At 42.7% G+C, this 27,031-nt stretch overlaps 2 protein-coding genes across 2 annotated transcripts in view; both read left to right on the top strand.

The window, feature by feature from the left end:
• LOC310868729 (protein NLRC3-like) overlaps nt 1-27,031 on the top strand; it is a gene marked incomplete at both ends in the record, with an annotated part of 171,643 nt that overhangs the window by 48,714 nt on the left and 95,898 nt on the right. Inside the window, 3 exons of the mRNA XM_083779189.1 lie at nt 20,325-20,498; nt 21,932-22,105; nt 25,326-25,499. Of these exons, the coding sequence (XP_083635315.1) occupies nt 20,325-20,498; nt 21,932-22,105; nt 25,326-25,499 (522 nt within the window). The remainder of the gene's footprint in view (nt 1-20,324; nt 20,499-21,931; nt 22,106-25,325; nt 25,500-27,031) is intronic.
• On the top strand, nt 781-17,362 carry LOC310869594 (protein NLRC3-like; the record flags this gene model as incomplete). The annotated part of the gene is made up of 6 exons (XM_083780408.1): nt 781-921; nt 5,990-6,289; nt 6,749-7,063; nt 13,371-13,463; nt 15,276-15,332; nt 15,492-17,362. The coding sequence occupies exons 1-6, from the start codon at nt 792-794 to the stop codon at nt 17,360-17,362; spliced, it is 2,766 nt and encodes a 921-aa protein (XP_083636534.1). The 5' UTR covers nt 781-791.

The raw sequence follows: 27,031 nt of genomic DNA, 5'->3' as shown, positions 1-27,031 counted from the left end.
TCTCAGATAATTACTAAATGTTATTGTCCTTTTTTATGTCCAATATATTTGTTTTTAGTTCATAAAGTTAACATAACTATAAAATAATCAAAATAAAATAATTCTAAATCTTTTAATTTTTATTTTTATGTCACAATCCCTTTAAGAATCTAAGGTGATTGGATTTAGCCACGTGATTGGCTCCTCTCAACCCGTGCTGGTCGGCGTGGGAGGCGTGGCCATCCTCCCATGTCACATCCACCCACCAATCAGCATGCAGAGTTGGGGAACGGTGAAGTGGACCAGAGACGACCAGCTTGTCGTCGCCTTCCAGTTGGGGCAGTACCTCACCGAGGACCAGAGCCCGGCTTACAAGTACTCAATTGTTTTACTTTAACCCATTCTGACCTGAGATCAGATTCTATAAATGTCTTCTACATCCTGACATGTTTCTATGTCAGTGGTTCTTCCATTTTTCAAGGACAACTTTAGTCTTTATCAACCTAGTTCATGATTTAGGTTGTTATTAGACAAAGTAAAAGATTAGTGTTAATTTTTCTTCATTTGCTGCTTTCTTTCATTTTAGGGATTTTTGCTGTTTTTGACAGGGGGGCGGGGGCATTCGAGCATGCGTGATCTTTTGTGGCCAGATGTAATTTCCTGGGGTCTATTAGGACTATAGTAAATAATAAAAAAATAAATCACCGCATAATATTTTGTAAAATAATAATACTTAAGTACTTAAGTACAGTATACTTAAGAAAAAGTACTTAGTGCTGGCGCTTTCCACCATTGACAGGCAGAGAGCGACCATGTTCCTGTCGGATCTGTCCGGGGGTGTCATTTCCTTGAAGCTGTCCAGGGTCAGGCTGTCGGACCATGGAACCTACCGCTGCTCGGTGCCAGAGATGGGCATGAGCGCTGACATCCAGCTCCACGTTGGTAAGACCTGTTCTTTGTTATCCAAAGAATGTTTTTATTTTATTCTTTAAGACGGTGGGTTTTCAACAAGGCCCCATAATGTATTCGGCTTTTGAGCCACGAACTTTTGAGCCACAAACCTTTGAGCCACTAACCCATTTGATGAGGTTTAGCCTCTCAGACCCATTTGATGAGGTTCAGCCTCTCAGACCCATTTGATGAGGTTCAGCCTCTCAGACCCATTTGATGAGGTTTAGCCTCTCGGACCCATTTGATGAGGTTTAGCCTCTCGGACCCATTTGATGAGGTTTAGCCTCTCGGACCCATTTGATGAGGTTTAGCCTCTCAGACCCATTTGATGAGGTTTAGCCTCTCGGACCCATTTGATGAGGTTTAGCCTCTCAGACCCATTTGATGAGGTTTAGCCTCTCAGACCCATTTGATGAGGTTTAGCCTCTCAGACCCATTTGATGAGGTTTAGCCTCTCGGACCCATTTGATGAGGTTTAGCCTCTCTGACCCATTTGATGAGGTTCAGCCTCTCGGACCCATTTGATGAGGTTTAGCCTCTCGGACCCATTTGATGAGGTTTAGCCTCTCGGACCCATTTGATGAGGTTTAGCCTCTCGGACCCATTTGATGAGGTTTAGCCTCTCAGACCCATTTGATGAGGTTTAGCCTCTCGGACCCATTTGAGCCATAGGAACCTTCATTTGAGATTTGAGTTAAAAATGTTCACTCTGAAACAATATCAGTGATGTAAATAGGTTTTCAATGTAATGGGTCCCGGGATGCACATGTGGTCATTCAAATGATTCCCCAAAAATTCATATGAGTCCCCAAAAAAGTGTGAAGTGAGTGGTGCAACTCCGTGTGGGGGTTCGCGGGGGGAAGGGAATGTTCCAGACCCCCAGGAATGCGCCCAGGGGCCAGGCCGGTTCCGGCGTGCCGCGCCGCGCCACGTCCGAACGGTTGAGAAATGACAGAGTTACCGTGTGGCGGCCCCTCTACTGTACCCTCTACTGTACTGTACTGTACTGGCACCCCCAAAAGCATACAGTTAATATGTGCGTGTGTTTGTGTGTGTGTTAGGTTGAGCACAGATGGTGAAAAACAACCATGCTGTTTTCGTGCTCATACCCAGCCACCCACCCAGTCACTGCAGAGAGACAGTCACTGCAGTCAGTCACTGAAGAGTAAAGAGGCTCCGTTCGCAACGTAAATTATTTCATTGTAAAGTAAAGTATAGTTTGGTCTGGTCCAGTAAGCAATTCAACAGGAAAATAGAATTCCTGGCCGTCGTGACAGAACGGAAACAAAACAAACGTTTCTTTCGCTTAAAGGAGGAAACTGATGACAAAAAGATACAAAAAGAGAGAACTATGACTCATTTCGACATCATGTTGACATATCCGCTATCCGTGGTGCAGTAGATCATATCATGGAGATGCGGTCTGGTACGCTCTTAACCCATTTAGACCTGAGGACATTTCTGCAATGTCTTCTAAATCCTGACAGTTTTCTGAAAAGCCTATGTTTCTATGTCAGTCATTCTTAAAGTTTAAAGGACCCCAAAAATATATGTAATATGCCGCCGACCCCCATCTGAAAATATGTTGTTCCAGGGACCCCCCATGAAGCAAAGATTGAGTTAAAAACGATCGCTCTGACATAATATATATTCAAAGATTTGCACCACATTTTCACAATAGCAGACCTACAAGCTCGTAGCGCGGCACTCGAGATCTGCTATTTTTCAATAGCTAAAGTATAACATAATTCGTAAAACACCAAAAGGGGTTCCCGCCCGTCACTACACCATTGGTTCTCAAAGTTGGGGTCTCAGCTGGTCCTTAGAAGGGTAGAAACTAAAATCAGCCAGAGAATGTATCATTCATATACTGTACAGTACTATGCTGCGTGAATAAACATACAATTTGATAGCATACATGTAGATCACCCAGGTTTTATGGTTTTTCAATCCCCACATGTGTGCGTGCGTGCGTGTATGTATAAGTGTTGCAACACTTAAAATGTATATGAAATTTTAACGGTAATATCGTATATCGTATCGATATCGCAATATTTGGCATAAATACTGTCCATATCGTGCAGCCCTGTAATCCAGAGCCCATAGAAGAGTATAGACAGAGTTACGACAGCTCCGTTCACTTCACTTCCTCTTCTACATAGACTTCTATTGGTCAACAGGGACACCAGAAGTTTACGGAATGTATTGTAGTCGATGGGGCTCGCACGAGTACATGAACCACGTGACCGGGCTGTTTTCTGCCCCTTCAATGTCGCAACTCTGTCTATACTCTATCTATGGCTCTGTTGTAATCCAAACGTACATGCGTGTGGGTATAGGGAGGGTGGCCTGGCTGCAGTGTTGTTTTCGTCGACTAAAACTAAGACGAAAAATGTTCGTCGACTACCCTTTTCCACTGACAAAAACGAATGGAAACTAAATGAAAACTAAGCTATGATGACTAAAACTAAGACTAAATATACTGACAATTTCGTCGACAAATAAAAACTAGACTAAAATGTTGGGAAGGGACTAGTGGACAAGAGATCCACTATAAGTCATTTTACTCTTGGTTGCATGCAAAAAATAGCTGATCTTTATGACATTTAGTCGACTAAAACTAGACTAACAGTAAGACATCTCCATGTGACTAAAATGTGACTAAAACTAAATGAAGTTTCAGTCCAAAGACTATGACTAAACTAAAATCGAAATTTGCTGCCAAAAACAACACTGCCTGGCTGGGTGTATGACTTGACCCCCGGGCCTGAATGATTCCGCCCTGCGGCCCTGGTGTGAGATATGATCTGGACAACAGATGTCAATATGAAGTTGAGGATAACATTGACCACTTCCTCTTAGTCATACTCTCCTTTCTTTCGTAATCTTTTTTGTCATCAGACGGACAGCTTGGTCAGATACTTTGTTGACGTTTTGTTAACTCATCCTCCTGCCGTTAACCCAGTGGTGGAAAGTAACTAAGTACATTCACTCAAATACTGTACTTAAGTACAATTTTAAGGTATTTACATCTACTCCGCTACATCTCAGAGCCAACATTTGTACTTTTACTCCACTACAATTATTTGAAAACTTTAGTTACTAGTTACTTTGGAGATTTACATTTTGATTAGAAAAACATACATTACTGTAACCACTTCAACCCTATATACATTTCGACCATTTGAATATAGCTGATCTACAATCTCACAATGCGTCGCGATGCATTGTGTGCGACCTCTATTTTCTATTCAAATATGAATATAAACTAGAAAGGTCGCAATTTTGAAGAAATGCAAAGTGTGGTTGCCGCAGTCACTTACATAGGCCCCTCCCACTCATTTTGCCAGCCAATTACAATGTCACGTCACCCCTGTGATCATGCGTAGGGGATTTATCTCCCAAAAATCATGTTTTGTTCTGTTACATTTCTCGCATTTGCGGCGCCCCCATCTGTAGGAGGAGGAGCCAAAAGTGTGTTTTGGAGAAAAATCTAATTTGCAGGAATTTGTTTCTAACGGAAATGGGCGTGGCCTATATGTGGAAATGCATCATAGCCCAAGGAATCCATGGAAAATTTGATTTTACAACTTACGGTTCAAGAGTTATAGGGGAAAAGATAAAGTGGGCTGTTATAGCGCCACCACGAGGCCGACTGATGTAATTCCTTTTCAATTAATTTTCATAATGATTATGAACCTCCCTCCAAGTCTTGTAAATATGGAGCTTTCGGTCTCCAATGGAAAAAAATACTTACATTTTAGTCTTCGATTTCCCCATTATAAGTCTATGGAGAACTAATTAATTAATATCAATTAAACTATACAACGGATCTCTTAGCAAAATACAAGCACACGATTCCTGATGAAGCCGGTCAATTTGACACATGGCTCGAGTGTGCGGCAAAAACTGTGGGAGGAGTAGTGCGGCAAAGTATCGCTCATTTACAATAACAATAGTCTGATAAGATAATACAAATAAAATACAAATCAATCCATTCTGGACAGGAACCCCATTTGGTGTTTTAAGCATTACGTTATACTTTAGCTTTTGAAAAATAGCAGATCTACAAGCTTGTGTTGCGTCTCAAATCTTTGAATATATATAGTCTTTCAGAGTGAAAGTTTTTAACTCAAATCTTTGCTTCTGTGGGGTCCCTGGAACAACATATTTTCAGATGGGGGTCGGCGGCCAATTACATATAATTGTTGGGGTCCTTGACATGAAGAACGTTGAGAACCGCTGACATAGAAACAGGATTGCCTGTCAGGATTTAGAGAATATTTGTAGAATCGTCCTCAGGTCTAAATGGGTTAATACTGTACAGTATGTAATTCGGTGCATGGTGTTAGCTGGCTTTCTTCCTGATGCGTGGCCGTCACATGCGATGGTCCAATTGTCGTCCATCTCCCATCTCTCCTGCATCAGCTCCTGCTGGGAGAGGTTTTTTCATTTAAAATGAAGCATTCCAAAACGTTACATGAAGTCCCCGCCCTCACATTTATACATCAGTGGTTCCGTCGACTAAAACTAAGACCAACAATGTTCGTCGACTACCTTTTTCCACCGACGAAAACTAAATGGAATCTAAATAAAACCTAAGCTATGATGACTACAAATAAAACAAATAAAAACTAGACTAAAATGTTAGGAAGGGACTAGTGGACAAGTGATCCAGTACAAGTCATTTTACAATGAGTTGCATGCTGAAAATAGCCGATCTACAAGCTCACAATGTGTCGCGCTGCGACGCGTTGTGGGCCTGTAGATCAGCTATTTTCAGCAAGTGTAAAAACAGTCATTACGACGGCATCAAGGCCCGCCAAAATACATTTTGTTCCACGTATAGTATGTATAGTTTATATGTATATGTATGTTTCATTTTATAGATATTCCACTGTTATGTTCTTAGCTTACGCATGTTTCTTGAATACTACTTTTTATGTATAGTGATGTATTGCCATGGTTTTTGTTCTTGCCTAATGTAAGTCGCTCTGGATTCAGAGCGTCTGATAAATGCCTAAATTGTAACTTGACTGCCATGCGTTTCTCTCCACAGCCCATGAGGTGACGTACCTTCCACCACGAGGCAGAGGCATCCGCGTGGAACTGCTTCCAGACCACCGCTCTGTTCCTAAAGCCGTCACCAGCATCCTGTGGATGCGCGGAGGCAACCTGGTAGCGGAGTGGTATCGGGGTCATGGTCTGGATTACTACGGGACGTTTAAACACCGCTCCACACTGGACCCAGACACCGGACGGCTGGTCATCCACAACATGACCGTAGAAGACATCGGGTGGTATTCTGTGGAGATCAACGGCAGACTTCACTACAAGACTTACCTGCTTAAAGAGATGAGTAAGTATGACTCACAACAAGACTTACCTGCAGTAATTGTGATCCGTCTTCATTCTGTCTCCTCAACAGAGAGAGTCCCAGATCCAGACCTGACCATCGTGGCACCATGTGACTCATTCTGTCTCCTCAACAGAGAGAGTCCCACATCCAGACCTGACCATCGTGGCACCATGTGACTCATTCTGTCTCCTCAACAGAGAGAGTCCCAGATCCAGACCTGACCATCGTGGCACCATGTGACTCATTCTGTCTCCTCAACAGAGAGAGTCCCAGATCCAGACCTGACCATCGTGGCACCATGTGACTCATTCTGTCTCCTCCTCAACAGAGAGAGTCCCAGATCCAGACCTGACCATCGTGGCACCATGTGACTCATTCTGTCTCCTCAACAGAGAGAGTCCCAGATCCAGACCTGACCATCGTGGCACCATGTGACTCATTCTGTCTCCTCCTCAACAGAGAGAGTCCCAGATCCAGACCTGACCATCGTGGCACCATGCGACTCCAACTCTAGCAACTGCACGCTGCACTGCATCGGAGACGTCACAGAGTCGGCCGTCACCTATCGATGGAGGTTCCACGATGAGAAATGGACTCGACCCAAACCCAACGAGACCAGGTTCTACAACGATGAGGAATGGAGCGGACCCGACTCCTGGACGGTGACGATCAGCGACGACGAGGAAGGGAGAAAAGTTCAAAGAATATCCTGTGCGATAAAGAACTGGTTCAGTGTGGAGCACAGCGAGGCTGTAGACAACCCGCTTTACAGAGGTACGTAGTTTACTGATAGTCTGTGTGTGTGTGTGTGTGTGTGTGTCTGTGTGTGTGTGTGTGTGTGTGTGTGTGTGTATGTGTTAGGGCTAGTTCAGATGTTTGGACTTACAATTTACAATTTAGGCATTTAGCAGACGCTCTTAATCCAGAGCGACTTACATTAAGCAAGAACAAAAAAGCATTGGGAATACATCACATAAAAAGCATTTATCATGAAAAATGCGTAAGCTAAGAACGTAACAGTGGAATATCTATATAATGAAACTATACATATAAACTATACTATACTATGGAAAGGAAAGGTACTATGTTTACCCAAGGTAACTGGACTAAGCTCAAGAACTTGTTTACAGCCAGGCCCTGCTCATAGAACATTTCATGGTAGGGGTTCAATGCCTTGTCCAAGGGCATTCAGCGGTGGTAATTTTAACTTGCCGGTCCGGGGATACGAACTAGCGACCTTCCGATATCAAGACCGCTCCGCAAACCGTTCGGCTACTGCTGCCCGCTGCTATACATATGTACTATGACGTGCTATGACTACATACAATGCAATTATAGTGCTGTCTACATAACATGCTATAAGTCTGTATCAAATGCTATCTAAGTCTACAGAAATGCTATCTAAGGGGGTGGGGTAAGTGCTACTGGCCATAGACTTAAAATGAACCCTGGCTAATAAGACAATGCATTCCATACGTTCCATAGGGCTAGACCACACAAGGACATATGACATCAACTTGCGACAGGAGTTTCTATATTAATATAATATAATATTTTAGGTGTTTTAAATGTTAGATTTTAGTTATAGAGGGCAATTATAATGTATTAACCCACTTTGGGCGGGAACCCCTTTTGGTGTAAAGCATTATGTTATGCTTTAGCATTTCATGTAGTCATAGCACTTTATAGTAGGCTACACATGTATATTGTATAATATATAATATAGTATAGTACCCAGGGGGCAAAGTGGTTTTACAGACTTGGAGCGTTGTAAAAGGTTGTGCACCAGAAATGATATCTAGGACCATCACTGATCACAACCTAGGTGGACAACCTGGTCAACTAGCTACTGGAAAGCTACAGGGTGGGTTCAAACAAATCCCACCCCAATCTCTGAAAAGGCAAATCCGAATAGGGCAAAAGAGACAAAAAAAAGCCTATAGCTTGATAATGCTCACTCTTATCTTCATCAAATTAGCTGTGGTATGAACCAGGAGCCTACCCTACATCACCAAAGAGTCAGAATGCAATTTGCCATAAGAAATACTGAAATATTCCCCTTTAAACATGTTTTAGTTTAGGCGGAAAATTATTTTTTGTGGTTAGGACTCATTTACTTTTTCTCATTTACAAGAAAAACAGATTTACAACTAAGCTGTTACTGCATTGCCTAGGGTGCTATTAAACAATAACCAGTGGATGTGTGGAGATAACTATTAAAATTTTATTGCAAATCAGATTTCTTTAGACATACAATAGTATTGGGGGGAAATGTTTATTTAACATTATTTACAACACATTGGTATTTTAGGACATTTTAGGCATTTAGTCTTAGTCTTATGAGTCACTGCTGCTATCACTGCTCTCAAATGTGACAGTGTGTATCCTGCTGCATTTGGTTGCCAGTCCCTGGCAACGACACCCTATGTAGCATGGGACAGCCTTCTTTGCACATGAACAGTTCTTCTGGCAGCCTTTGACACATCCACATGATATCATTTTGTCCATTGACACAGGCCAGGCTGGCTGTGTAGATGGAAGTGGAACTACATTTCCCTTATCCAGAAACCAACCAAATTCTGTAAATGAGGGAATTTGTGGTTTGGCGATTTGTGCACTCTTGTCAATGAGTGTTGCCAGAGCAGCCCTTTTCAGGTGCAGGAGAAATGCATTCTCTGTTGGAGGTAGTAGCTTTAAGAGTGTTGATTTGTTGTTCAGGAACTTGTGTGCTCTTAGTTTGCCTAGATCAGCACCCTCAAAGTGATCAGCTGTGGATGTGTACACAGCTATGGTGAGGTCCCTTGCCTGATTGAGGAGGTCATCTGTTATGGCATCGTCAGGGTTCTCACCAAACTCTTCAAGTGCAGGTATATCCAGCTTCATGCTGCTCTTGAACCATGCCTTCTTTCCAGTGAAATATGGATAACTAGTGATATCTCTACCACTCAGACTGTGGACGAAGGGCATGGCACAACACTGTGAATGTCCCAACGCCACTACCATTTCATGTATAGGCAGGTATGCATTCTGGGCTGTTCTTACCCACAGCTCTGGGAGGTCGCTGAGGTATGTTGCACCATAATACAGGCACAAGTTAATGATGTCGGTGTCATTTGCATGTATGACAACTCTGTCAACTCCTTCATTCTTGACACTGTAGAGGGTGTGGAGTATTATCCTAGTGTCTGCCTCCTGCTGTGTGGATTCCAGAGCAGGAACATCCATAACTGAACCTGCTGTGAGCACCACAATCTTTGTCTCTTCTGTGAATCCACCACCCAGATAGACATGGGTTGGGCCAAGAGCAGGCTCCAGTTGCTCATTCTCACACCATTTCTCACAGAGGAGAACGGGTACCAAAGCAAGCCTAGTGAAGATCCTGAAAGAGGAAACAAAAGTTACAAGCATCCCTGATCTACCTCAAAATGACAAAAAGACAGCAATAGTCGTTGATGCTATGTGTGCGATTCGACAATGGTCTTTTCACAAAGGTGAAAGATTTGGAACCATTGCTGAGCGATACAAACACCTGCTGCTGAATGATGTGCCTGCTGGCTCTGAGATCATACACTTTTGTTGTGACAGGTACAGTGAATCCAGTCTTAAGTCAGCTGAACAGGAAAAGAGATACGGCCCATCAAAATCAGCCAGAGTATATGAAGTCAGTGAGCAGTACACAGCTCCTGATCCAAAGAAGTTTTTTGCAGTGTCAGCTAACAAAGCAAACTTTCTCAACTTCCTCTGTGAGAAATGGTGTGAGAATGAGCAACTGGAGCCTGCTCTTGGCCCAACCCATCTCTATCTGGGTGGTGGATTCACAGAAGAGACAAAGAGTGTGGTGCTCACAGCAGGTTCAGTTATGAATGTTCCTGCTCTGGAATCCACACAGCAGGAGGCAGACACTAGGATAATACTCCACACCCTCTACAGTGTCAAGAATGAAGGAGTTGACAGAGTTGTCATACATGCAAATGACACCGACATCATTAACTTGTGCCTGTATTATGGTGCAACATACCTCAGCGACCTCCCAGAGCTGTGGGTAAGAACAGCCCAGAATGCATACCTGCCTATACATGAAATGGTAGTGGCGTTGGGACATTCACAGTGTTGTGCCATGCCCTTCGTCCACAGTCTGAGTGGTAGAGATATCACTAGTTATCCATATTTCACTGGAAAGAAGGCATGGTTCAAGAGCAGCATGAAGCTGGATATACCTGCACTTGAAGAGTTTGGTGAGAACCCTGACGATGCCATAACAGATGACCTCCTCAATCAGGCAAGGGACCTCACCATAGCTGTGTACACATCCACAGCTGATCACTTTGAGGGTGCTGATCTAGGCAAACTAAGAGCACACAAGTTCCTGAACAACAAATCAACACTCTTAAAGCTACTACCTCCAACAGAGAATGCATTTCTCCTGCACCTGAAAAGGGCTGCTCTGGCAACACTCATTGACAAGAGTGCACAAATCGCCAAACCACAAATTCCCTCATTTACAGAATTTGGTTGGTTTTGGTTGGAAGGGAAATGTAGTTCCACTTCCATCTACACAGCCAGCCTGGCCTGTGTCAATGGACAAAATGATATCATGTGGATGTGTCAAAGGCTGCCAGAAGAACTGTTCATGTGCAAAGAAGGCTGTCCCATGCTACATAGGGTGTCGTTGCCAGGGACTGGCAACCAAATGCTGCAGGATACACACTGTCACATTTGAGAGCAGTGATAGCAGCAGTGACTCATAAGACTAAGACTAAATGCCTAAAATGTCCTAAAATAATAATGTGTTGAAAATAATGTTAAATAAACATTTCCCCCCAATACTATTGTATGTCTAAAGAAATCTGATTTGCAATAAAATTGTAATAGTTATCTCCACACATCCACTGGTTATTGTTTAATAGCACCCTAGGCAATGCAGTAACAGCTTAGTTGAGTACTGTAAATCTGTTTTTCTAAGTCCTAACCACAAGAAATCATTTTCCGCCTAAACTAAAACATGTTTAAAGGGGAATATTTCAGTATTTCTTATGGCAAATTGCATTCAATTCTTTGGTGATGTAGGGTAGGCTCCTGGTTCATACCACAGCTAATTTGATGAAGATAAGAGTGAGCATTATCAAGTTATAGGCTTTCTTTTGGTCTCTTTTGCCCTATTCGGATTTGCCTATTCAGAGATTGGGGTGGGATTTGTTTGAACCCACCCTGTAGCTTTCCAGTAGCTAGTTGACCAGGTTGTCCACCTAGGTTGTGATCAGTGATGGTCCTAGATATCATTTCTGGTGAACAACCTTTTACAACGCTCCAAGTCTGATTTTCCAAAAAATGGGACTTTGCCCCCTGGGTATAGTATGTATAGTTGACATAGATACTCCACTGTTACGTTCTTAGTTTATACATGATTCATGATAACTACTTTTTATATATGTGATGTATTGCCATACTTTTCTTTTTGCTTAAATGTAAGTCGCTCTGGATCAAGAGCGTCGAGCTTGTAGGTCTGCTATTTTTTTTTATTGAAGAACGACTGACATAGAAACATAGCTTTTTCAGAAAACTGTCAGGCTGTAGAAGACATTTATAGAATCTGATCTCAGGTCAGAATGGGGTTAAAGCTGTAGGACATACTGGTCCTTAAAGGGATTGTGACATAAAAAAAAGGTTTTGGAATTGTTCTTATTTTTTTTAGGTTTTCTAAGCTCAATTGCACCCAAAAAACATGAACTTTTAACATTCAGTAGATTTTCTGTGATCTGGGGTTTTCTGGCTCAAACAGGTGCTCTGATTTGCCGGCAGTTGTATGATGTAAGATCCTGCAAATCCCATATATGTCAATGGGATTTGCCAGCAGATGTCACTGTTTTCACTGTGTTGCCTGTTTTCATTGTAGCTCAAAAGGCTTCCAAACCCCAAAGAAAACTTCAGACGACAGAAAATCCACTGAATGTTCAAAGTTCAAGTTTTTTGGGTGTAATTGAGGTCATAAAACCTAAAAGAAAAAAGAAAAAGAAAAAGAAATGAAAATGAATGTCATAAAACCTTTAATATAGTGGTTGTTGTCCATCCATCCATCTTCAACCGCTTATCCATAATCGGGTTACGGGGGCAACAGCTCCACCAGACATTCCTCTCCAGAGCAACATTAGTGACTTCCTCCTGGGGGATCCCGAGACGTTCCAAGGCCAGTGAGTCCATGTGTTTCCTCCATCTGGTCTTTGGTCCAGAGCTCTGCACGGATCAACAACAAAAAAATAAGAAATTAATCCGTGTCATTTTACCACTTCCAAAAACATTTCTAAAGAGGAAAACTAAACAGGAAACATAGTCTTTCTTAGTCACAGACTGTAACTTAACAGCAATTTACAATTTACAATTTAGGCATTTAGCAGACGCTCTTAATCCAGAGTGATTTACATTAAGCAAGAACAAAACAGCATCATCACATAAAATCACATAAAAAGCATTTATCATGAAACATGTGTAAGCTAAGAACGTAACAGTGCAATATCTATATAATGAAACTATACATATGTATAGCATAGTATAGTATATATGTATAGTTTATATGTACTATGACGTGCTATGGCTACATACAATGCAATTATAGTGCTGTCTACATAACATGCTTAACAGCGTGTGTTTATGGTCGAGAGAGGGAGAGAGAGAGAGAGAGAGAGAGAGAGAGAGAGAGAGAGAGCCCGTTTACCTCCACGGGTAGGACAAGGCCCCCCCCCCTCATGGGTGGTCCTACAGCATGCTAAAGGTCCCAAACCTCATGGGTGGTCCTACAGCATGCTAAAGGTCCCAAACCTCATGGATGGTCCTACAGCATGCTAAAGGTCCCAAACCTGGTGTCTGGCCGTTCATAAAACTATAATTCCTACTTCCGGTTTGTCTGATTCACTTGAAACTCCTCCCACAACTCTATGAGGGGGGTGGAGCTAGATTGTGCAACCCGGAAGTGAATCTGTTCACTTCCTGTTTTACTAGGAAGCATTCGCAGGGGAATTAAAAAAAAAATGTTCAGAGATTTTATTTTCTATTTATGTTTTATATTTCTGTCTTTCAACTCCTAAAGGACCAACAGGCAGAGGACTAAGACGTGGGATTATTGTTACTCTCTTCATGTACGCAGTAGCACTGGCAACTTTAATCTGGAACAAGAAACCTCGTGAGTCTTTAATTTATTCTTAACTAGATTTATTTACAATCTATATTGATATAAATCCATCCATCTCTGTGTCATTATGTGAAGACGAGAATGATCCTATAGAGCAGGGGTATTCAATTAGATTAGGCCGGGGGCCACAACTGTAGAATTATTGTGTGTGGGGGGCCGCACAGTGTGCGCGCGAAGCATGGAAATTTGTGGGTTCTCAAAATGCTTTTTGTGCTCAAACACAAAGTTTTATGTATATTTCCGCACAGTAATGAGCAGGATAATATGTCTATACAGGTATATGCCACCTTAGAATAGATGTAGGCCTAGACCTATTTGACAGTGCATAAACAGCATTGCTTTGACATTAACGACTGGACACACACACACACACACACACACACACACACACACACACACACACACACACACACACACACACACACACTCACTCTGCTGTGGGCAGTTCAGAAACCCGTCCACGACCACCAGTGACATCATCGTTAGGCAGATTGTTTTTTAAACAAGATTTATTTACGTGAGAATCGTTTATCAGACTATAAAGATCAGATTACATAGAGCAGTGATTCCCAAAGTGGGGTTCGGGTTTCGGGGACCCCCAGGGTCCTGGAGGCAGTTCCAGGGGGTCCCCAGGGAAATGATGGTTTGGAACCAAATGGACCCTTATGGGTCTGTAACTCTGAGAGTGTACAAATGGAACCAAATGGACCTTAACCCTTGGACTACCAGTCCCAATTTTTTTGTCTGGGTAACAAATTGGCATATTTTTAATTCATCGTTTTAACATACAAGAAAGATCTGGTGGATTGAAGAGATGTTTTCTTTTTTTTCATTCATTGCAAATGTATTCTCTCAAATCGCCACCAGATGGCGGGAAAGCACCATTATGCTGATTTTGGCTAAACTAGACGGATCTTCCTAAGTCACTTCCGGTTCAACGATCAACAACATCCTGTAGTATTTTGACCCTAGTCAATAGCTTGGCTGGTCCGGATTGCTAAGCTAATGCTATATTTTTCATAACTAAGTCAAATTAACCTCAAATCAACCCCAAAAGATCGCAAAATATCACATTTTTTACAGCGACGCACATAGAGACGGCGCGCGTGCACGATAGCGCACGATCACGCGGATTTCGGCCGTTTTTTGGTAAATTACATCCAACATTAGTGATAATAATAAGTGAAAAAATATTACTTTTTGCTCTTTTGACCCCGCGATAACTGATATTGATTGTCATTCCGTTTTTTCCGTTAACGGGAGGTTTAGATTTTTCGATTAATTCCGTTTTTTCCGTGAATTGTAGGCCAAGGGTTAACAGGGTTTATTATTGTGAGAATGATGGCTTCCATTTTCGCATTGCAACTTTTCAGGACTAGAAAGCCTGCAGTTTCTATTAGCTTGGATTCTCCATTGATGTCACTGTTGGGTGGGTTTCTGAACTGCCCACAGCCCTCCTATGTGACACAGACCGAGTAGAAATAAACGTGTCATTTTATCATGATTATTAGTGAGGACCTATTATATGAAGATGGGTTGAAAAGTGGTCCTTTAATGATTACCGTCATTATGGTAATCAAACAATTAATATCGCACACACCATACCTGTAACTTTTATTATCCCTCTTATTATTCTAAAAAAAAAGAAAAAAAAGGGGGGGGGGGGTTCAAAATTCTTCCAGGGGCCACAAGGGGGCGCTCCGCGGGCCGCATGTGGCCAATTGAATATCCCTGCTATAGAGTCTCCTCACTGACAAATCACTGTCTCACATCTCACTGACCAATCACTGTCTCACATCTCAGCTTTGACAGAAGGAGAGAAGGAAAGACGAGGGAGGAAGAGGGCCGCCAAACTGAGAGGTAAGGAAATGGTCTCTTCACCCACTGTGTGTGTGTGTGTGTGTGTGTGTGTGTGTGTGTGTGTGTGTGTGTGTGTGTGTGTGTGTGTGTGTGTCTCTCGCTCTCCCCCTCCCTCCCTTCCTCCAAGGCTTAAACATAGAATTGCTTTGTTCGCTACAGGTCTGTTGAAGAGAACACCAGGATATCGTCACATCACTGACTATGAAGAGGAGCTTCAACGCAACATGAACAGCACATATCTGAGTGTAGATTTGGGCACACAGACTGAGGTCGTGTTTGAAAACGTCTTCGCTCCGCTCTACAATGTAGACATCGAAAGAACAGACATCCACAGCCATCATGAGGTCCGACAGATGGAGATGAAGAAGGCAAGAGAGGAAATCCAACTGGTTCAGATGTTCAAAGACCTTTCTGGACGAATCATAAGAACAGTGCTGACCGTTGGCTGTGCAGGGATTGGGAAAACGATCCTCGTACACAAATTTATGTTCGACTGGGCCAAGAAATGTTTCCCCCAAGACCCACACCTCGTGTTCCCGCTCAAGTTCCGCCAGTTAAATATGCTCAAGGGACAAAAGTTTACTTTGGCACAGCTAATTCACCACTGCATCGTGGAAACCAGATTTATCAAGGAAGACGTTCTTAATCATATCTTCACTAAATTGCAGAAGTCAGGAGACTACAGGAACAGCCCCTTCAAAGTCATGTTTGTTCTGGATGGTTATGATGAAAATAACTTTCAGTTTGATTTCAGCAAAGAAATTGGCCTCATGAATGTCAACAACTCTTACCCAGTGGAAGATCTCCTTCTAAACCTCATCAAGGGACAGCTCCTCCCCTCTGCTCGCATCTGGATAACCTCGCGACCTGTAGCAGCCAATCAGATCCCTAAGGAGTTTGTAAACAGGATGACAGAAGTACGAGGGTTCATCAGAGATGACCAGAAGAAGGAGTTCTTCAAGAAGACGTTCAGTGATAAGAACCAGGCCAGATCAATCCTCTCTTACATCAAAAAATCAAAGATCCTCCTCACCATGTGTGAAATCCCAGTCTTCTGTTGGATCCTTGCTACCGTTGTGAAGAACATGGGGGAGACATTCAGGCTGCCCAAAACCCTGGTTGAGCTGTTCTGTCACTTCCTGATGGGTGAGCTACAGCGGGAGAATCCTAAACAAGGCGAGGCAGACAGAGGGAAGCTCATAAAGTATGCAGGGAAAGTTCTTCTGAAGCTGGGCAAGCTGGCGTTTCACCAACTGGTCAAAGGCAACATCATTTTCTATGAGGAGGACCTGAAGGCGTATGGTCTTGATGTGAACAAGGACTTGAAAAACTTGGGCTTTTGCACAAAGTTCTTCAAAAAAGACGGTTTGTTCTTCCACAAAACCGTCTACTGCTTCGTTCATCTGAGCTTCCAGGAGTTTCTGGCTGCAGTCTACCTGTCCCACTGTTTCACTCAGAAGAACAAGAGGCAGATGTTCACAAAGAGAAACAAGAACATTGAGGTCCTGAAAGCATTCCTGGGAGACAGCCGTTTCGACAGTGACAGTTCCCTGTCTGACTTCCTGAAGGCTGCTATGAAGAAAACCCTGCAGAGTAAGAGTGGACAACTGGACCTCTTTGTCCGCTTCCTTCATGGTCTCTCACTGCAGTCCAACCAGAGTCTGTTAGGAGGCCTGCTGGGTCAGACAGAGAACAGTCCAGAGGAGATCCATAGAGTCATCGACAACCTGAAGGAGATGAATGATGATGATGCCTCTCCTGACAGATGTATCAACATCTTCCACTGTCTGATGGAGATGAACGACCCGTCAGTCAGTCGGGGGATCCAACAGTACCTGAAGTCAGAGCAGCTCAGCAGCTCAGGGAAGGAACTCACTGTGCCCCAGTGTTCAGCTCTTGCATCCATGCTGCAGATGTCAGAAAAGGTTCTGGAGGAGTTGGACCTGCAGAAATACAACACATCAAAGGAGGGGAGACGGAGACTGATCCCAGCTGTGAAGAACTGCACAACAGCCAGGTTAGTAGTGTGAATGTTAACATGTTGGATCACTATATACTTCATTCATTCATTCATTCATTCATTCATTAAAAAACATGGGGAGAAAGAGAAAGACCCCCTCACTTCATATTTATATATACTAGTCCTTACCCGTTCTGATTATATGAACAGCAAATCATGTTCAGTGTGCGATGTAATAGATCACATTACTGATATGGGGGGAATTGTTTACAGATGGTCTTGGGAAGTTGGGTTGGGCACAAAAGTATAGGCTAATTAAATGCTGTAGTACAATCATAAGTACACCATTGATGTGTGATGTAAATATGGTGGTGATATTCTGCCTATCAAGTTCGGTGTTGCACTTTGTAGACGGTCCCTAACCGCTCACCGTCTGCTGCCCATGGAGATAATAAGCTATTAAACGGTGAACGCGGAGGTTGGCTTTTTGGGCTTCAAAGCAAGTTGTAGTTTGTTCTTTATATAATCAGGATAAGAATTTGATGTTTTGTGTGATTTAGGAACGTGTCGTTGTCATTGCATCTGTCTGTCTGTATGTATGTATTTTGTCATTGTGTTGTTCCGACGGCACGGGATCTGTCTTCCCCAAACGTCTCCATTTGGCCACCCCGAGACCCCGACAGATAAGCATTCCGTTGTGATCGTGCTGTTCAGTGTGTCACGCAGCCACGCTGCGTGCGCGCAGGGCTGTAACCTGTCGTTGTCAGTGTCCAGGCTTTCAGCGTGCATGTAGCCCATGTGTATGACACGGCGAAGGAGGTGGTTGAGGAGGGGGCGGACAGTGTGGTCTCGAAACAGTGTGTGTGTGTGTGTGTGTTCAACTGTCGGAGCTTTCAGGTGCCTGTGCCACGCAACCCGGATGGATTAGTGCGTGAGTGTGGGTTCAGCGCACATTCGCAATTGCAGCACACACACACACACACACACACACACACACACACACACACACACACACACACACACACAGCGATGTATGAATAAATCACAGAGTTGGGAAATGCGAACGCAAGCACATAAAGAAGCAATGATGCACGGGCGTGCAAACGATTAAATGTGTTCAGATATGCAGCTGCTTACCTGCTTCGGCTTCGTTTGCGCGGTGCGTTTTCTTTTTGGCATGATGCGTTTTTTGGGGGGTGATGGCAGAGTATTCCAGTCCAAGCATGAGTCGTTGTTGTTTGTTGTTGGTGGAGTGGGCGAGTCTACAGACAGTGCAGAGTAGTTCACAGGTCACACACAGGAGCAGTGAAAGGGGGAGGATCCTTCGGATGGCTGGGCTCGGATGGCTGGCCTCTGTGCTGTTGGAGAAGTGTGATGATTATGACGTCACAGCAACTTTGCCCGTGGGATCGTGTGGTGATGTAAAAACAATATTTGTACAGTAAATATGACAGTTGCGTCTGTAAAATGTAGCCTAGCCGGATTCTGGGAGCGTGCAGATTATTTTTGGCATGGAGAGATGTGTGCTAATAGTGTGGCTCGGTCGGAGATAGACCACGGATAAATAAATGTTTGCTGACTACTGCGGAAGATTGGGAGTGGAGACACACACACACACACACACACACACACACGGGGTGGGGAATTTGTCATGCCTGCGGTCCTGAGTGGAATACGCTTTGCAGTTAATGTAATACGCTTTGCAGTTAATGTACACGGGTATGCAACACACACACACACGCGACGCCAAATTGTATAGGGCACTCTTTGTTGTGTTGCGGCGGTAGCTAGAGGAAGCATGCCAGTGGTGTAACAGTGAGAACGGTGCCCTGTGATGCAGGTGTCGCTAAGGGGCGGAGGTGTGTGAGGGTGCGAGGTTGCGCGTTTAAGTCAGCGTTTTAATTCACTAATAAATTCATTATTAATCTTATTGAAAAAATGGCTTCGTTAAGACCTCCATATTATTATGGTCAATGCCTGTGTGAAAAGTGGGAGCGATTGGTGCAGGCAATGAGGAGATACGGCCGTGTTTCTGACATTCATTCATTCAGACATTGACTGAATTATAGTATGATTAGTATTGCAATCCAATTCAAGTGTGATTTGTGTTTAGTATAAAGATTATGCAGGATTGCCACATACAGTGATTGGTCTGCTCATTCTGCCCCTCTTTTTAAACAACTCAATATTTTACCAATCTTTAATTTAAATACATACCAAACCTGCAACTTTATTTTCAAAGTATTGTTCCAGCCAGTTTCATTTCCTTTGCCATGTAAAGACTTTTTCCAGTTCAACAGTGATGTGCACCACTTCAATACGAGACAGGCAAATCATTTACATCTCCCAAAGTTCCGTACTGGTCTGTGTCAGTTCTCCATCAGATACAGGGGGGCCCAGCTATGGAACACCTATACAGCAATCTCATCAAATTCTACTTCATTAAAACATTTCAAACATAAGTTTAGGACCCACTTAATTGACCCAGATCACCTAATTATATTTCTTTGTATCATCTATTCTTTTCTCTAATCATGTAAATAACCAATGTTGTGTTTTTGTTTTGTTGTTTTGTTTATGTTTTATATACTGCATTCATGTTTTCTGGATATTCTATATCTCATGTACAATGTTTCGTTTTAATTTATATAGGTAGAGGCCTCGTATAAGCCCCTTGGGCTTTTTTGCCTCAGCCTAGCACCTTACCCTTTTCATATTTATGTTCACTATGTTGTTTTTATACTGTGCTGAATAAATAAATACAAATACAAATACAAATATATTTAGTGATAGGGTGATTTTGCCTTTTGAATATGTGTTACACTTACACTTACGCTTAGTTAGAAAAGTATCCAAACACACACACACACACACACACACACACACACACACACACACACACACACACACACACACACACACACACACACACACACACATTTCAGATAGCACCACAGGGAACCTCCTTGACAGTGAACATCGTCTGTTCTGTTTTGATCATCTCTGATTTTACATTTAATCTGTAATTACAGACTTGTTGACTGTGACCTCGGAGAGGAACACGTTGAAGTTGTGGCTTCAGCTCTCAGCTCCAATCCGTCCCATTTGAGAGAACTGGACCTGAGTGGAAACGTCTTGAAGGATTCTGGACTGGATCTCATCTGTGCTGCACTGAAGAGCCCAAACTGTTGTCTGGAGACTCTCAGGTCAGATTAATTTAACATTTTTATTTGTATTTGGTTAAGTAAGTGATTATAATGTCGTTATGATGGTGGTAGTATTTGAATAGTGAGGTTAATATCATGGTCACTCACACTGACCATAATATTGATAAGATACAGTGACTAATGTATGTAGTCTTTATGCTGAGATACCATATTTAAAACCTAAACACCTCTGAGTGGTTCAATGTGTTTTGTTGTCAGAGTGTCATCCCCTAGTTTTGAATATTTGTATTAACTTTTTCGCTGCTATCTACGTTTATAAAAGTAGTTAGGCTAACGGTACCTAATTGTGCTAACTACGCGTACAGTATGTGTGTAGACAACCGTATACTCCATATATGAAACCGTAGTAGCATAGCTTATACTTTATAATTAAACATTATGTTATAATTTAGCTATTGGAAAATAGCAGATCTACAAGCTCATAGCGTGCCACCGAGTGGCGCGCTTAGAACTTGTAGGTCTGCTATATTTTTAAAATCTTTAACATGTGGCGCAAATCATTGAATATATATTTCAGAGCGAACATTTTTAACTAAAATATTTGCTTCTGGGGGGGTCCCTGGAACTACATATTTTGAGATGGGGGTCCGTGGCCCAATAGAGAGAATTCTGTGGGTCCTTGACATGAAAAAGGTTGAGCACCACTGACATAGAAACAGGTTTTTCAGAAAAATGTTAGGATTTAGAAGCCTTTTTTTATTATTGATCTCAGTCCAAAATGGGCCAATAGCGTTTCTGTGCTTGCTCAGTATGAAGAAAGTGTCCAGAGATATGAGGGACTGAGACAGACTATCCTTCAGTAGCCAGGCTTTTATTTCCGTTCACATCGGCAGAGTAGAGAGAAAGACGGACGGACTTGTAGACTGTGTGTGTGTGTGTGTGTGTGTGTGTGTGTGTGTGTGTGTGTGTGTGTGTGTGTGTGTGTGTGACGTGTGTGTGTGTGTGTGTGTGTGTGTTCTACAAGTGAAAGCAACAGAGGGGTATTATTAGACAAAGTTCGACTGAATTTTAAAAAGCTGTAGTAAAACATGTATAATAAAAACCCAGACTATTTTATTATCAGAATTGGATCACCCTCCCTTAGACTCGAAATACAATTAGCTCACCCTCCTGACTACAATTAGAAAGGCATCACCCTCCCATTTCGACTGAATTTATTGAATATTGAAAATGTAGTGTTCTACTGTTGACCAACGTGAACTTTGGACGAATATCTATCTTCATCTGGAAAAAATGATGCTTTTATGAGCCAATTCAAATTGCAGTTTTATGAAAAGTCTTCTTCTGCTGGTTGCAAGTAGCTTCTCTATCCAGGAATATGTATTTTATTGGTTTTAATCTCCCCCCTCTCTCTCTCTCTCTCTCTCTCTCTCTCTCTCTCTCTCTCTCTCTCCTAATCTGGTTGCATTTAGACTGAAGAACTGCTCCTTGTCAATGAGAGGCTGTGAAGTTGTGGCTTCAGCTCTCAGCTCCAATCCGTCCCATTTAAGAGAACTGGACCTGAGTGGAAACGGCTTGAAGGATTCTGGACTGGATCTCATCTGTGCTGCACTGAAGAGCCCAAACTGTTGTCTGGAGACTCTCAGGTCAGATTCATTTAACATTTTTATTTGTATTTGGTTAAGTAAAGTTCTGTTATAGTAAGTGATTATAATGTAGTTATGATGGTGGTAGTATTTGAAGAGTGTGGATGAGGTTAATATCATGGTAGCCTCGGAAACCCAGATGTTTTATTTCATGGTAACTCACACTGACCATAATATTGATAAGATACAGTGACTAATGTATGTAACCTAAACACCTCTGAGTGGTTCAATGTGTTTTGTTGTCAGAGTGTCCCCTAGTTTTGAATGATATTTATATTAACTATTTTGCTGCTATCTACGTTTATAAAAGTAGCGAGGCTAACGGTACCTAATGGTGCTAACTACGCGTACAGTATGTGTGTAGACAACCGTATACTCCATAAATATGAAAGCGTAGTAGCATAGCTTACTTTATAATGAACACATTTTGGGGCGGGAACCCCTTTTGGTGTTTTAACCCATTTTGGGCGGAAACCACTTTTGGTGTTTTAACACATAGATTGCTAGAGTTTTCTGATCGCTCAGGCTTGGTGGTGCTGAGCGATTAACATTGGACTTTTGAACTTTTTCGGGGCCCACAGCGAGGGGCCTCTTATAGCGAGAATCACACCGCATACATCAAAAGACACTGATAGTGATGGCTGCATTGGCTGGCGAAGACGCTATGACGATCTCCAACAAAAGACATGTAAAGCGGCCAGTTGATCATGGCGGTCCCTCGATAATGTAATTCGTTTCGTGCATCTGTCCATGACTCCATGTGTGTGGCAAACGTTATGAAATGCCGATCGTTGCAGATTATTCTTGGTTTATATACGGGCAGAGGGCAAATCGATGCTTACACGGCTGCGTTATATCTTTTTCCGAGAATGAGAGAGGTGCAAGGCAGTTGAAGGCACAGTGGCAGTGGGGGGGAACTCAAACTGCCAATGCGATCCGAGACGAAGAGACCCCCCCCACAATGCTCCCTCGGGAGAAACCATGTAGAAACAGGAGGGGAGGGGGAATCAAGTGTATTCACACACACTAGAGCATGGGTACGTCCATTTTAGATCCCCTGACATCTGCGTTGGTCTATGCCGGGCAGACCACCTCCATTACGTCGTAATGGATGCGGCCTGCCCGGCATAGACCAACGCCTCTTTTCAGGAGGGGGGGGGGGGGGGGGCTTTTAACTCCCGGATCACATACCGGATCTTTGTAGAGCCGATCGGTGTTACTTTCTATGTTGTCCGGGCGCATAAAGATGAAGTACAGTAATCAATAAAAAAAACATAAAAACGTATAGATACGGGACGCACATACCGTGATCGATATATAAAAAGAGTATAGATACGTTTCGCGCATTTGATGTGTTAACTAAGCATTATGTTATACTTTAGCTATTGAAAAATAGCAGATCTACAAGCTCATACGAGCTTGTATGTCTGCTATTTTTGAAAAATCGTGAAAAGGCAACACAAATCTTTGAATATATATATATTGTTTCAGAAGACTTTTTTATTTTGACGTCAGGCCTAAATGGGTTAAACATTATGTTATAATTTAGCTATTGAAAAATTGCAGATCTACAAGCTCATAGCACGCCACCGAGTGGCGCGCTTCGAGCTTGTAGGTCTGCTATTTTTGAAAAGTCGTTAAAATATGGCGCAAATCATTGAATATATATTTCAGAGTGAACATTTTTAACTAAAATATTTGCTTCTGGGGGGTCCCTGGAACTACATATTTTGAGATGGGGGTCCGTGGCCCAATACAGATAATTCTGGGGGTCCTTGACATGAACAAGGTTGAGCACCACTGACATAGAAGCATTGGTTTTTCAGAAAAACGTTAGGATTTAGAAGCCTTGTTTTTAAATCGACCTCAGTCCAAAATGAGCCAATAGTGTTTCTGTGCTTGCTCAGTATGAATAAAGTGTCCAGAGATATGAGGGACTTAGGCCTCTTTTAGACGGCGACCATCTCCATATAACACGTCAAAGTCCCGTTGCGTTCTCATTTTTTCTTACCCTTTACACGAGAACGCACACGTTATGATATGATGTGCTATTATGCTATACTGTCGCTAGGTGGCGATAACGGGCTGCCAAATAGACAGGTCACCCACGTACAAGAAGAAGAAACCTTCACGCAAGCCTGCGCAACGCGGCTCTGGGCGCGCCACGGGATGGTATATATTTTATAATACATTAGGCTACATAAACGCTGCTGCCGCGGCTGCCGTCTATCACAAGGCTTTTTATTTACATCATGGTTTTACATTCAACATCGCTGATGAGCAGCACTTTGTAGGCGAGGAGGGAGGCTTGTTCAGGAACTCCATTATATCATAATGATATGGCTCTGCATCAATGTAATAAACATATGCGCTGTGAGCCAACATGAGCCATGATGTCATAAGTTTTGCGGATTCACCGTTTTGCCTGTTTATATGGAGACCATAGGAAACGGTGTTCTGAATGATTTCCACTCTGGAAGGCGGTTTCACTTCGATGCGTTTTCACCTCCTGAGAACACCGTTCTCGTCTAAATGACAGCGCTAAACGGTACTTTATTTTGCCGTTTTTTATGAACACCATCCTCGTGTAAATAGCACCTTAGACAGACTATCCTTCAGTAGCCAGGCTTTTATTTCCGTTCGCATCGGCAGAGTAGAGAGAGAAAGACGGACGGACTATTAGACAAAGTTCGACTGAATTTTAAAAAGCTGCAGTAAAACATGTATATATAAAAACCCAGACTATTTTATTATCAGAATTGGATCACCCTCCCTTAGACTCGAAATACAATTAGCTCACCCTCCCTCTGACTACAATTAGAAAGGCATCACCCTCCCATATTTTCATCCAGGCCCCCTTTTCCTAAATTTCGACTGAATTTATATTGAATATTGAAAATGTAGTGTTCTACTGTTGACCAACGTGAACTTTGGACGAATATCTATCTTCATCTGGAAAAGTGATGCTTTTATGAGCCAATTCAAATTGCAGTTTTATGAAAAGTCTTCTTCTGCTGGTTGCAAGTATAGCTTCTCTATCCAGGAATATATATTTTATTGGTTATAATCTCCCCCTCCCCCCCTTCTCTCTCTCTCTCTCTATCTCTGTCTCTCTCTCTCTCTCTCTCTCTCTCTCTCTCTCTCTCTCTCTCTCTCTCTCTCTCTCTCTCTCTCTCTCTCTCTCTCTCTCTCTCTCCATCTGGTTGTATTCTTCATTTAGACTGAAGAACTGCTCCTTGTCAATGGGAGGCTGTGAAGTTGTGGCTTCAGCTCTCAGCTCCAATCCGTCCCATTTGAGAGAACTGGACCTGAGTGGAAACGTCTTGAAGGATTCTGGACTGGATCTCATCTGTGCTGCACTGAAGAGCCCAAACTGTTGTCTGGAGACTCTCAGGTCAGATTAATTTAACATTTTTATTTGTATTTGGTTAAGTAAAGTTCTGTTATAGTAAGTGATTATAATGTAGTTATGATGGTGGTAGTATTTGAAGAGTGTGGATGAGGTTAATATCATGGTAACTCACTCTGACCATAATATTGATAAGATACAGTGACTAATGTATGTAGTCTTTATGCTGAGATACCATATTTAAAACCTAAACACCTCTGAGTGGTTCAATGTGTTTTGTTGTCAGAGTGTCATCCCCTAGTTTTGAATATTTATATTAACTTTTTCGCTGCTATCTACGTTTATAAAAGTGGCGAGGCTAACGGTACCTAATTGTGCTAATTACGCGTACAGTATGTGCGTAGACAACCATATACTCCATATATGAAAGCGTAGTAGCATAGCTTACTTTATAATTAAACATTATGTTATAATTTAGCTATTGAAAAATAGCAGATCTACAAGCTCATAGCGCGCCACTCGGTGGCGCGCTATGAGCTTGTAGGTCTGCTATTTTTGAAAAATCGTTAAAATGTGGCGCAAATCATTGAATATATATTTCAGAGTGAACATTTTTAACTAAAATATTTGCTTCTGGGGGGTCCCTGGAACTACATATTTTGAGATGGGGGTCCGTGGCCCAATAGAGATAATTCTGGGGGTCCTTGACATGAAAAAGGTTGAGCACCACTGAAAAATGTTAGGATTTAGAAGCCTTTTTTTAAATCGACCTCAGTCCAAAATGGCGTCAGAATAGCGTTTCTGTGCTTGCTCAGTATGAAGAAAGTGTCCAGAGATATGAGGGACTGAGACAGACTAGCCTTCAGTAGCCAGGCTTTTATTTCCGTTCGCATCGGCAGAGTAGAGAGAGAAAGACGGACGGACTTGTAGACTCGACTGTGTGTGTGTGTGTGTGTGTGTGTGTGTGTGACGAATGGGCAGAAAAGAACAAAATGATGCTCAACGGGAAAAAGTCGGTTGAACTCAGAATATGTTTCTCACGGAACCCACCACAACCTCCCCCGCTTATGCTGGGGGGACAGGAGGTACCTGTTGTGGAAACATCAAAGTATCTAGGATACCACCTTGACCAAAACCTGACTGGAGATGTGCACATTGAAAATGCAATAAAAACTGCCTCTAAGCGGCTGCACTATCTCACGGTTATGGCGAGACACGGACTACCTGCAGATGACCTCGTCACCATCTACACCACTCTCATCAGGCCGTGTCTGGAATACAGCTCAGTGCTCCTAGTGGGCTGCTCTAAGAAACAACAGGCAGAGCTAGAGCGAGTCCAGACACGTGCCTGCAAAATCATCAAAAGGAGAGCTGGTAACATCTCACAACCCCTACCATCACTCCAGAGCAGGAGGGAGGAGGCTGCAGTGAAGATGGTCAAGGACATGCACAATGAACAACACCCTCTGCATGACCTGCTACCTCCAATACGAGGCAGCTGCACTGCCAGGACTTTGAGGAACTAACACAAGCTGGCTGAACCCGAACCCAAGGCCAAGACCAACAGGCTGAAAAGT

The sequence above is a fragment of the Protomyctophum parallelum genome, assembly GCF_964188405.1.
Source record: "Protomyctophum parallelum genome assembly, chromosome: 13".
Taxonomy (NCBI): Eukaryota; Metazoa; Chordata; class Actinopteri; order Myctophiformes; family Myctophidae; genus Protomyctophum; species Protomyctophum parallelum.
The sequence above is the reverse complement of the archived record's forward strand: the minus strand, read 5'-3'. Positions and strand labels throughout refer to the sequence as shown.